This window comes from Euleptes europaea, chromosome 18 (assembly GCF_029931775.1).
Source record: "Euleptes europaea isolate rEulEur1 chromosome 18, rEulEur1.hap1, whole genome shotgun sequence".
In the NCBI taxonomy this organism is placed as follows: domain Eukaryota; kingdom Metazoa; phylum Chordata; class Lepidosauria; order Squamata; family Sphaerodactylidae; genus Euleptes; species Euleptes europaea.
Window position 1 is genome coordinate 37,876,357 of NC_079329.1, and position 12,073 is coordinate 37,888,429.

Sequence of the window (12,073 nt, forward strand, 5' to 3'; positions counted from 1 at the left end):
GCATCTCCATGGCGTATGGAGCCATGTCATTCAGCTTTTTTGCTGCACCAGAGAACTGTTTGTTATGGAGGGGTTTGTCCCATTCAGATCTAATGAGGTTTTCAAAGTGCTCTGGCAAGGGAACCTTAAGTACGTGAGTATCACCCTGAGGGAAGTAATCCTTAGAGCCCTTGCGCTTAGCCTTGGGCTCTTCAGAGGTGTCTGGTTCATTAAGTAAATCAAGGGCGAAAAGAGCCTTGGCCAGGAGTGACTGATAATCATCGTTATTAAAGAGTCTGGGTTGTTGTTCATGGACTACAGGCAGCTCTTCATCTGAAACAAACTCGCCTTCCTCGATCTCATCAGAGGGGGAAGTCCGGCTAACTGAGGAGGCGTCCTCTCCCATGGTCAGGTCTTGCCTAATGGGATTGGATTTCATTGCAGCCTTGGTTAACCACTGTTTGTTGGATAGGATATGGCTGCACTCTGCTCCCTGCGTGGGTTCAGAATAGGCAGAGGATTGAGAGGCTGATTCTAAGTCTCTATCAGGGTTCTGGGCCAACACCAAGGCTTGGAGCTTTTGGAAATGGCCTTCGAAGGTATGCTGAATCAGGGCATTCACCCTCTCTTCAGTCAGCTGGGTATGAGAAGGGGCCCCTTTCTTACCCTTAGCCGTCTTGCTAGTCCTTTTATCCTTGCATGAGGAACCGGCAGGGACCTTGGAGGTCGAGGAGGCACTCATTTTGCTGTGTCGTTTGGGCCCCGATCTTTTCCCGCTCTTTTTGCCGCCGTTCGCGCCCGCTTTTGCCGCCGCCTAACTGTCTGTAGCTTTTTTGTTGGTGGGGTGGTGGGGTGGCTTCTCCCTGCTCCCTTTCCGTTAGTCCGCCGGAGCGGCCAACGGAGGGGGGGGGCAGTTTTGGCCTGTCCGCTGAGGGCAGCATCGTGATCTGCATCTGAGAGAAGCTCAACTTCCTCAGACCGAAGTGCTGCAGCGGCCATTTTAAGTTCTCTCCCTCTAATTTACTGCACGCCGGCCGACCAGGCAAGCGGCGGGGCTGCTGCGAAGGGCAAGGGCTGGGAGGACAACGAGGACACGAGGACACAGACGATTAACAAAGGTATATAGCGTAGGAAGGTATATAGGGTAGGAACAAATCGGGAGGACAAACAAATAAATCAAATAAATTGAACAATGTCTACCTGGATCTAAGATCCCAGCTATGACTGGGACGTCCTCTCTCCAGCTAGGCAGGAGAATAACTGGAAGCGTGTGGGCGTTCCTTGCCCAGAGACAGGAAATAGTTTAATTCTAGTCCTGCCTCTCCAAGCAATGGGACGAGAAACACCCAACGCTGCAAGATGACCTTCCTTCAGAGCGGGAAGGAGAGTTATCTCTACTCCTACTCCCTGAAGTGTGTGTTAGCAGCACAGCCACACCCTCAAGAGATGTTGTTCACTTATGTTCATAGGAGTCTGGCCTTTGACACATGTAGACTTGTGCGTATTTTCTGCATCTCTTACACCTCTCACAAGACAGGTCCTGACACACACGAAGACACTCTTTCAATGGCAAATACATAGACTGTTATGGCGACCCTTAGGGTTTTTGAGGCAAGAGAAGTTCAGAGGTGGTTTGCCATTGCCTGCATCTGTGTCACAACCCTGGTATTCTTTGGAGGTCTCCCATTCAAATACTTGCCAGGGTCGAGGCTGAGAGTGTGTGACTGGCACAAGGTCACCCCTATCACTCAGCAAGTTTCCATGGCAGAGTGGGTATTTAAACCTGAGTTTCTCATATTTTAGTCCAACACTTTAAGCACTACACCATGCTGGCTCTCTAATTAATTAATTGGTTAGTAAGAAAAGCCAAATTCTACAACCAACATAAATTATGCAAATAGAGTGCATCTGAATAATCTCTGACTTTGTATAATTTATTCTGGTGTTGTTAGTCAAAAGAGAGGCCAAGACACTAAAACCCATCCTACTGGTAATTTTATTCAGCAACCTCTTTGGTTTCTACAATTTCAGCAGGAATGGCCCACTTTGCAAATATTGCTATACAGCTGTAAGAATGAGACTTAACATTTTCAGGGAGCTAGATTTCATTCAGGTCCACCCCACATTCCGTACATGTTCTGCAAGGTTCTACGGAATCCACAACTCCCCCCTCCCCCCGCAGGCCATGACAGTAGCACAAATCAGCGACAGAAAAAACTGAGCAGGGAAAGGGGAGAAAGGCACAGCTCCATTCCAGTCCATCCCCTTTCTTGAAGAAACCAACTCCCAGAAGGCTGCCTTGTCAACAGCCACCGACCCACAAGAGGGAGTCACATACCTGAGCCAGGATCTTGTACAGAGGCTCAAGAATGAACTCCACAAAGCTGCGCTGGGAACTGCTGGTCGGGGCCTTCTTAGTGAACTTCCTCCTGGGGAGAAAAAACCAAAAAGCACAAAGCTGTGTGTAGGCGGGTATGAAAAAAAGCCTCGTTATCAGGCCTTTCATGGTGGCTCTATCAGGATGCTCAAGAGTTCTTATCCAAGTATTACAAGTTGCACTACGCTGGGGAGAAGCACCCCACTCCTCTCTCAGACATGAGAACTAGAAAATTGGGAAGCATGAGAAAGATGCAGAGCCCCCAGTGACCAAACGTTAGGGGCCTATGATGGTGGGCAATGTAGTTGTATCATTCCATTTTTTTTCTTGGTATAACTTTCTTGATGGTTTATGCTCAGCAACTTGGGTTTCAGGAGCCCAGCTCAACTGCTGGAGGCACCCAGCACCATTTCCTTAATAAGCACCATTCTACAGTGCATCTGTCCTGTGTGTGTGGCACAGTTTGGTTCACAGGTATGCTGTGGTACATGGGGGTAGGCTGATGTAGTGAAGTAGTTCTGCCTTGGAGTAGGGGGTTGTCAACATAACCTCCACTCATAGTCTGTACAACTTTAAGGGACTGCAATTCAAAAGCCTGCACAGTCCAAAGAAAGAAGTCTCATAGCTTCTTCTCAATCTCCTACCCCTCAGCGTAGATAACTGGCATGCTCAAAGTAATGTTTGCTCAGTTTATGAGGGCCTAAGAAAAGCTGCAATGGAAAAGCCTAGTGAGCAAGAACGAAATAGAGTTGCTCCTTACGTCTTGGGGTTGAAGTAGATGTCCCCCCAAAGCCTCTTCGCAAACTCCTGGTAATTAATGTCTCCTGTAAAGCACAAAAAGAGAAAGGGATCTGAGCTGTGCAGCTGACTGTTGCGTGGAGCTTTCATCTCTGGTTTTAAAACAGGTGGCGTATCCTGAGAATCAGACTGGCAGTTCTCTCTTCAACTAGACATTGACTTGTGACAGTGTCATTTATTTATTTTTTGTCTTCATTTATATCCCACCTTTCACCCCAATGGAGACTCAGAGCGGCTTACATATTTTTCCTTACCATCACAAGGTTAGACTGAGAGTGTGCGACCGGCCCAAGGTCACCCAGCAAGCTTCTGTGGCAGAGTGGGGATTTGTAACTGGGTCTCTCCCAGATCCTAATCTGACACTAACAACTATCCCACAGTGGCTCTCAATTCCCTTTTATTTGATCTTAGCCTGCTCAAGTTGGATACTCCTCTTCCCATCATCCTAAGAGGCAGGAACTAGATTGCTCTTTCCAGCCCTGGTGGGGAAGGAAGCGCCCGCCCTCTTCCACTTGGAGGCATCTACAGCTGCTAAAGAGATCAGTCCATATTGCCTTGAGCCTTCATCCATCCCCACCTTCTAAAACAACTGGGTCACAAGAACATAACTTTAATCTTAACAGGAACAAGTAACACTGTAGGAAACAGAAAGGAACAAACAATAATAGTTTCACAAATGGATGCCCCGGTTGGCAGATGGATTCCCCACCACCTGAGACATTAATCTAAAAAAGATCTTGGGTGGGTCTTGAATGTCTTCCTCATTCTCAAACAAAAGGAACCTTCACAGTAAGTCCAGGGTTCCATTTTAATTTGAGATGAAGAGGACATCCTGTCATGCTTGGGATGTTACAAACTCTAGCATCTAACCTGGACGTGGAAAAAAATGTTTAATTTTCTTACTTTTAAAATTTTCTGTTTAGTTTTTGTCCTTTTTTCTTTTTGGGATGGGAATAGTTTTGTTGCATAGTTGGTGGTTAGTTTATAGAGATTTTTTGTCTTTTTTGCTTATCTCAGTAACTGTTACATAGTATTTGTTTCCTGTTTTGGTAACTACTCTATAGATAGCAAGGTTCTCTATATGATACTCTGCAACTTTTCTATGTGGGTTGGATATATTATCTTCAAGTGTTACGTTCAACATCATATCACGAACTATTAAGGGCCTGAGGGATTCCAATAAGCATTAAAATGTTATTTCCAAGTAGAAAGATCGTACAAAAAAAATAATGTAATGGGAAAGGATAAGAATTACTTGTGTAAGGATTGGGTGAGGTACATGTTACAGATACATCTAATTGATCTAAAGGTTGCTATATTGATACACAAGTGTGTTTCTTTTCAGGTCCACCAAGTGATTACAGAGCCAAATGCTTGCTTTATTATTTTGGTAGTAAAAAGTTCTGATTCTATTATTGTTATGATTAATGTGTATGGTCCAAATGTGAACCCTACAGACACATTTCATCAATGTTTCAGCCACCTGATAAATTTTACATATGACTATATATCTGGTGGAGGAGATTTTAATGACATACTAGATACAGCTTTGGATCAAAGCACACATTGTTAGTATTTGTTGTCCATTAAAAAATAAGACAGGCAAATGAACAAGGAGCTAGATTGCACTATTTTGCCAAAGCAATGGGACATGGCCTTAAGGCTTATACCTGCTCTCTCCATGGATCTTAAGCTGAGACTGATTCAGCAAAAAATTATGTTCAAGGTATACGGGACACCACAGTGACTCTTTAGCAAAGGAATGAGCAAATTGTCTAATTGTTGGTGTTGTAACTCAATGGACGTGTCCCTTAAACATAGGTTTTGGGCGCGTCCAGTCATTCGTTTTTTTCTGAGAAGTTATTACCCATATCAGTGTTATATTAGAATGTTTGATTTTTGAGGATGTCTGTGACCTTTTAAACTATTTGCCTGTCTCCTGGAAGTTAACCAATGGTCAACGAAAATGGACCCTCCATGATTCTAATACAGCTAAAAGACTTATATTACAATACTAGAATGATAAAAGCCCACCTCTGGTAAATAAATGGATTGAGGACCTTCGAACTCTATCAATATTTGAATGTACGGCACATAGATGGCAATTGTGTATGGACTTGGTTTTAGATATTTGGAAACCATTTACAGAAACTTATGTCTAGATCTGCTACCACAGTTATTATATTTTGGTCTTTATGTATATTCTCCTTAAGTCGCCCCCCCCCCATTTTTTGGAAAGAAATAAAAAGGGGGGGGAATCTCTGCTAAAGCAGTCTACTTTTCTGAGCTTTTCAGAAAAGGGAACAGATTGCCTTCCACAAGCAGCCAGCCAAGAGTTACTTTAAAAAGATGCCCCAGCAAAGAAAGAGCAAGACCTTCCTCATAACCTTCAGCACAGAAACAGCTGAGCCTCTTCCCCATGAGAAGAGACTTTGCATAGAGGCAGACCGATTCTTAACTCTTTCCTCAGTAAACTGCACGGCTCCTTTAGAAACTGAGCAAACGTAGAGCGCAGCAGAGAATCCACTTTCTCAAAAGCATCCCTTTTCCTCCTTAATTTCTCTAAGTTCCTAGCCCTCGTGATTCAAGACTGGAAGTGGGCTTGCAGAAGCCTCAAGACCTTGTGCAAGCCCTAGACCATTTACTCAGCAGGGAGGTAAAGTTCCTCTGTGCAAGCTCGGAGGAACTTAATCCCTTTGTCACAGGGCCAGACCCTGGCGATAATAACAAGTCTTGGGCCTTCATCAAATTAAGTCCATTCTCTGAACACGTTCATTCCTGATCTGTCAGCATCTCAAAGGTACGCTGCGAAAATGTGAGAGCAGACATTTGACCCTGGATGAACACTGCAAGGCTGTTGTTAAGGAGAATATGAAGCGTTGACACCTTCTATCACATTTTTATTCCACTTTTCCTCCAAGGAGCCCAGGGCAGCAACAAGCCCACAGTTATGATGGTCGGGTCAGCAGGGAGGGAGGACCAATGCATTCTAAAGACCCCTGGGACATGTAACGCTTTTCTCTGTCCTCTGCATGGACCAGCCAGCCATCAGCAGAGGGATGGATACCTTACAATTGTCCTCGCAAGTGAAGTGCTTTGTTTTTTAATCACAGAAACGAATGGCAACCATTCACTTACAGTGGGAATAAAAAAGGCTGCATGCAGAGATACCATCAGGGTGGGAGTTGATCTGTGGCCCCAGCTGTTAAGAATGAAAGTTGCTCTTTATCTGCATAGCCTACCCTTTCAGCAGGGCAGCCTTGTCCTGGGCTTCTCATTTTTACCCCACTGGACTGTGATGGTGTAGTGGTTAAGAGCAGTGGACTCTAATCTGGTGTACTGGGTTTGTTTCCCCACTATTCCACATGAAGCCTGCTGGGCCAGTCACAGTTCTCTCAAAACTCTCTCAGCCTCACCTACCTCACAAGGTGCCTGTTGTGTGGGGGGAAGGTGATTGTAAGTCGCTTTGAGGCTCCTTTCGGTAGAGAAAAGCAGGGTATTAAAACCATCCCTTTTCTTCTTCTTAGGAATCAGTACATAGTTACACATGTGCACAGATGAAGCTCAGCACTGAAAAGATTGAGTGCACGTGTATGCTTGTGTAAAACACAGTCTGATTCCACAATATAGGACAGACTCGCAAAAAGATAGCCAAGATGTTCCCAACACGGACACAGATTCTGGCCGATCCTTACCATACATATCAGCGTAGATCTTGGCAAAAGAGCCCAGTGTGAAGCAGATGCTGTACTGGGAGCTGGCGAAACAGACGTTGCCCAAGAGTGGAGAAAGAATCAGATTCTCATCTGTGGAATACATGCTGCAAACAAGGAGGCAATTCTTAACAGATTGCACAGAATGGGGAGAGCGGGTGTGTGAGAGAGATAGACCTACATTCTAACTAAGGTTGTGAGATTTAACTGGCAGATTCATTGCTCTGAATTGTGAATCTGTCCTGACTTTTGTGAGGCAAGGACCACACATTCTGGTGTTTATTTCTTCTTACTGAATCATAAGTTCTCTCCTACTTCTTTTAATATCTCAAAGAAGTGGATATTTAGATTTAGATCAGATGCCACAAGCAGTTTAACTGGTTAAAAGGCAAACAGAGTCAACACAAGTTGATAGCCCTAATGCTAACCCATCCTTTACTCAAACATATATGCAAATAAAAAAATAATAAAAGAAAGGCACAGTTAAAGATTTACAAAAAGTGATGGAGAAATAGTTTCTTTGAAAAAATATGGAGGATGTACATCTTTTTAATAATTACTTTTCAGAGTAACAGTAACAATGTACATCAGACACATTAATATAAAGAACAGAAGTCTGTTACAGGAGCAGAACACACTGTTGCTCACATCAACGACGGTTATGCTTTTCCAGGCCTTTTAAGGTTCTAATGTGGCAGTTTAGCCACTGATTTTACTTCTCTTGAGGAGGAAGGCTCTGCAAAGCCTTGGATCAAATGCACAAGTTTCTTGGCGAGTATGAGGGGGGAAACACATGCACACTGACTGTTCAACAGACTTTTATCTACATTACCTACATTTCATGAGGGGTTTCAACCAATAAATACAGATCTAGGAACAAACTGGATCTCCTCCAATGAAGCGTAGATTCCCCCTCCCCCAATATGAAGAAAACTTTTAAACTTGGTTCACATGGCTTGATAAATTCATGAAGAACGGTGTCTGCATACCTGATCAAGCCGTTGACTTCATCCACGATGTGCCGTAGCTTGTAGTAGGCATCAGTCGGGGGCAGCTTCAGTTCCAGGATCAGCCGGTCAATCTTGTTGATGCACACGGTCACAGCTAACCTCTCCTGCACAGCATGCTTAATCAGCCTCTCAGTGTTGAGCATGACCTACAGGGGAGGCACAGCAAAAGCGGAGGCCAGGCAAGACGTGAGGAATCAAACACAAATCCTTCCCCTATTGGGGGGGTGGGGGAACAGCCTGCAGAAGGATCAACACTCAACAAGCAGCAAAAAGTTCACTCTTCTGAAAGTGTGCTTAATGCAACATTCTCTCCCTGGGCAGACTGCCCCCCCCCAGTGAATTAACAAACAAACAAAGGTTGAATTGTTCAGGCTGTTTAGGCCTTTGGAGTGTAATCCACAAGTTTGGGGTGTATAGTTAGTTTAATATTTCAATGTTAATATTTTATATTTGTTATCTGTTTTTATGTTGTTTTTAACTCGTTTATACTGTTTTATTGTTGTAGGTCGCTGCAAGACCCTGGGTGAGTAGCAGCTAAAAAAAATCAAACCAATCAATAAAAAGCTCTTTGTCACTTGGAGTAACAAAGGCACAAAGAGGGAGCTACTAGATTAGATATTATAACAGGAAGAGCTGTGACAATATGCAGGGGAAATCTTATTTCCCCACTGATGCCCGCTCCCCACCCCCAACCAGCTGCAACCTCCCCTTCCTCCTGGCATTTGTGGCTTTTTAATTTTATCATCAAGTCACATCTGAATTATGATGAGGAAGGGGCTAATTACATGGTGGCAGCAACCACCAATAATGGCATTTTTGGAGGGCAAGTGTTCCAGTAATTTCTTTTGAACAACACTTCAACTTGTATCTTTATTGTACTTATCAGAAGTGAATTAAAATTTATTAGAAGTGAATAAAAAAAATTAAAAAGGGAGAACCACTTGACAAGTGGCATGGAAAGGGATGCAGGGCAGAGCCCCACTGCAGCTTTACTTTAAAACTTCCAGTTGTGGAGATTCTATGAATTGTCCAGGCCAGCACGTTCCATTAGTGCAGAAGTTTCCTCTGGATGCAGCTTCCTTATCATTTCAAACTCTGTTCTCATCCCATTTTCAGTGGCTACAATGACCAAATTATTTCTCCTGCACCCATTTTAAACAAAGTTACATCATTCCGAATGGTTTCAGATTCTACTTCCTGGCACAGAAATATAGGTCCCTGGCTGCCATCTTCAATCTTTGCTTTGAACAGAAAAACGTTCTTCCTTCTTCCAAGACAATCCTCCAGATTGCCACTAACATTTGCTTCCTCTTGTGTTAATAAGACAAAAGCAGGGATGTACTCACCCCCTCAGCAGCATCAATAAAAAGCACCACGCCGTCAGAAATGCGAAGACCAGCTGTGACTTCATCAGAGAAGTTTACGTGACCTTTAGAGAGTTAAATACAACCACCAGAAGTGGAAAGTCAAGTCAAGAAGAGAAAGGGGTGAATCAGAGCATGAAAAACCAGCCCTGCTTTCGTCTGTTGCGGTTCACAAGCTCCTAATGTGGGAAGCCAAAGGCACTCTTCGCACCCAGCAAAGGAACAGCTTGCAGCACCGAAGCACCCTGCTGACTTTCAAACACGCAACAACTTCACCACAACAATAATTCAGCAGTTTTTCAAGTCAAAGGTAGTATATGTAACATATTTTTCGCTCCATAGCACGCACCTGACCATAACACGCCCCCCCCCCCCCCCCGCTGGCCATCGGGGCGGGGAAAGCCGGCTCGCGCTGGAACAACGCGAGCCGGCTCTGTGCGCCCCGCCTGCCTCCCAGCTGGGAGGCGGGCAGGGTGCACAGAGCCAGCTGGGCACGCTGGAACGGGGCGCACAGAGCTGGCTCGCGTCGTTCCAGCGCGCCCAGCCGGCTCTGTGCACACATTCGCTCCATAACACGCACAGACATTTCCCCTCACTTTTGAGGAGGAAAAAAGTGCGTGTTATGGAGCGAAAAATACGGTATTTAAAACACTAGTTAATTGTATTTTCAAATCATTCCTCCCCCCCAACAAAAACATTAAGTGCTATTTTAAATTTGAACGTTATCAGATGCACAGAGAATTCAACGGAACCAGCTTTCCAAGTCAGGCACCAGGACCAGAATCCCAAGTGACTGTGGGCTGTCCACAGTTTTTCACAGTACTTGGCAGATTATATTGCAGCTGTATTTTGCACATGCTCAAATGAACCGTGGCTTGGATCCACCAGAAATTTCAGGAGAGAAGGGATTTTGGTTTGTGGAGCATGACTTTCTTGCTGCCTCCCACCCTACCACTGCAGTCCAACATGCTCCCACTTCCCGATGCTGCTGGTAAGGGACAAGGGACCCCCAGGAACAACTGAGAGGGGGGTCAGAGGTCTCCAGCAGAAAGGGGGGAATTGGCAAAAACTGCACACACGCACTCCAAAATCCTCCCTGGTATCCAAGCCTCTGTTTTTTTACATTCTAAGTTTGAATTCTGGAATTAAGCAAAAGGCCTACGTAAAAAGACCAAGAAAAGCATGTTTTTATGTTTTGACTGAGTCTCGCTAGTTGAGAGACATCAGAGACATCTCTTGGACATGTTTTTGCTTCAGAGAGGAATCGATTTATTGCCTCTGGCTTGGAGTATCTTGAAACCAGGTCTGTTGGAATCTGCTCTGCATCTAATGCACTATGCAAACCTCATTTAACACTGATGTGGTAAACATCAGTGTTTACCACATCAACACCAAGAGAATTTCAAAAAGACAAGCCGGCACAACATCTACACCAAAGTCCTTTTTCTCCCCTCAAGGTTTTTTCCTATAATAACATCTGGCCTGATGAGTTCTGATGAGCTTGAAGCTGGCACACTGTTACATATCACTGGGTTAGGTGGACTACATTCTTGGTTACAATGCAGCCCACAGTGTGTTCTGCTTAAATCCGCCCTGACTCCTCCAGGACGATTCAGACAGCTGCTCTGCTTGCTGTGGGCACTTTATTCCTGTACCTGGACTTCAGCACAGAGACACCAATGCCTGACTTTACCAACAAAGCATCGGTGGGGACTGCTACCAACTACTCACAAAAATTAGAGCCTTCATATTTGTTAGAAAGCTCACATCGCTTGTTTCTCCCATGGCCTGTGCCTCTTCTGTTTACCCACCTGGTGTGTCCATGACATTGAAGAGAAAGGATTTCCCTTTGGTGTCGGGAAGAACAATGGTCACTGGAGTGCTCTTGATCCCAACTCCCCTCTGAAAAACATCAAGATTAGGAGTGTGTGTGTGGGGGGGTCACCATTTGGCCGAGCAATGAGGATATGGTATAGGAGGAAGGGAAAGACAAACCGAATGGCATAAATTCCTGGCAGTACAACATTTCCACACAACAGCTAATTTGAAAGAAGAGGGGGGAGGGGTAGCAAAAATGCTCAGGAAGTCCACCTTCAGTGCTTAGCCATGGGTATACAAAACATGTTCAGAGTTCAAATTCCTGTTCAAATCACCATTTTGTAGTGTCATTCTCTTATTAGCTGGGGTATTTTTCTATAGTTGATTATAGCTATTTTCTGATGCCATTTTGGTATCTTTGGTAAGCTGCCTTGAGTCCTTTCTAGAACAGTGGTGTCTGTGTATGAAGTAAAGCACTGCCTTCGCCCTGTTAATAATGAAGGTACCAGAGGTCCCATATTAGCTCACAGGCTCCCTGGGCATGCTGTTAAGGTCTTCAGAGTCGGCCCAGCTTGTGCTCCCCATTTCCCAAAGTCACAAGAGCAGTTTGATTTTGGGCCTTTTGTTTGGAGGCACACTTCCTCTGAAGCATTCCCACCCCACCGTGATGTGCCTGGGTGGTTTTCTCACAATTTTCAGATGACTACTTAAGTCCCTCCTTCCCCCCACATCTTCAAAAGGCTAGTACAGTATTGGGGAAAAGCCTAGAAAAAGGTGTAACAGCTTGAGGTAGCTGGTGGGCTCTACAAGGCAGGTCTTACCTCTTGTTCAGTGAACAGGATATCTGTATAGCAAAGCTGGGGAGAAAAAAAACCTCAATGTATCACCAAAGCATGACTATTTTGTTCCAATTCATCTCAGTTTCCTCTCTTTTAGCTTGTTAGAGAAACACAGAAAGAGAGGAAAGAAACCAGGGAGAGGATGGAGCTAGAGAAGAAAAAAGCCCAAAGGTTT

General features: G+C 44.6%; 1 protein-coding gene across 1 annotated transcript in view; it reads right to left on the bottom strand.

Moving 5' to 3' along the window:
- Positions 1-12,073, bottom strand: part of EFTUD2 (elongation factor Tu GTP binding domain containing 2) — a 43,331-nt gene that overhangs the window by 21,979 nt on the left and 9,279 nt on the right. Inside the window, exons 6-12 of the mRNA XM_056863431.1 lie at positions 11,881-11,916; positions 11,053-11,143; positions 9,224-9,306; positions 7,857-8,023; positions 6,850-6,974; positions 3,117-3,180; positions 2,318-2,408 (exon numbers count right to left, since the gene is read on the bottom strand). Of these exons, the coding sequence (XP_056719409.1) occupies positions 2,318-2,408; positions 3,117-3,180; positions 6,850-6,974; positions 7,857-8,023; positions 9,224-9,306; positions 11,053-11,143; positions 11,881-11,916 (657 nt within the window). The remainder of the gene's footprint in view (positions 1-2,317; positions 2,409-3,116; positions 3,181-6,849; positions 6,975-7,856; positions 8,024-9,223; positions 9,307-11,052; positions 11,144-11,880; positions 11,917-12,073) is intronic.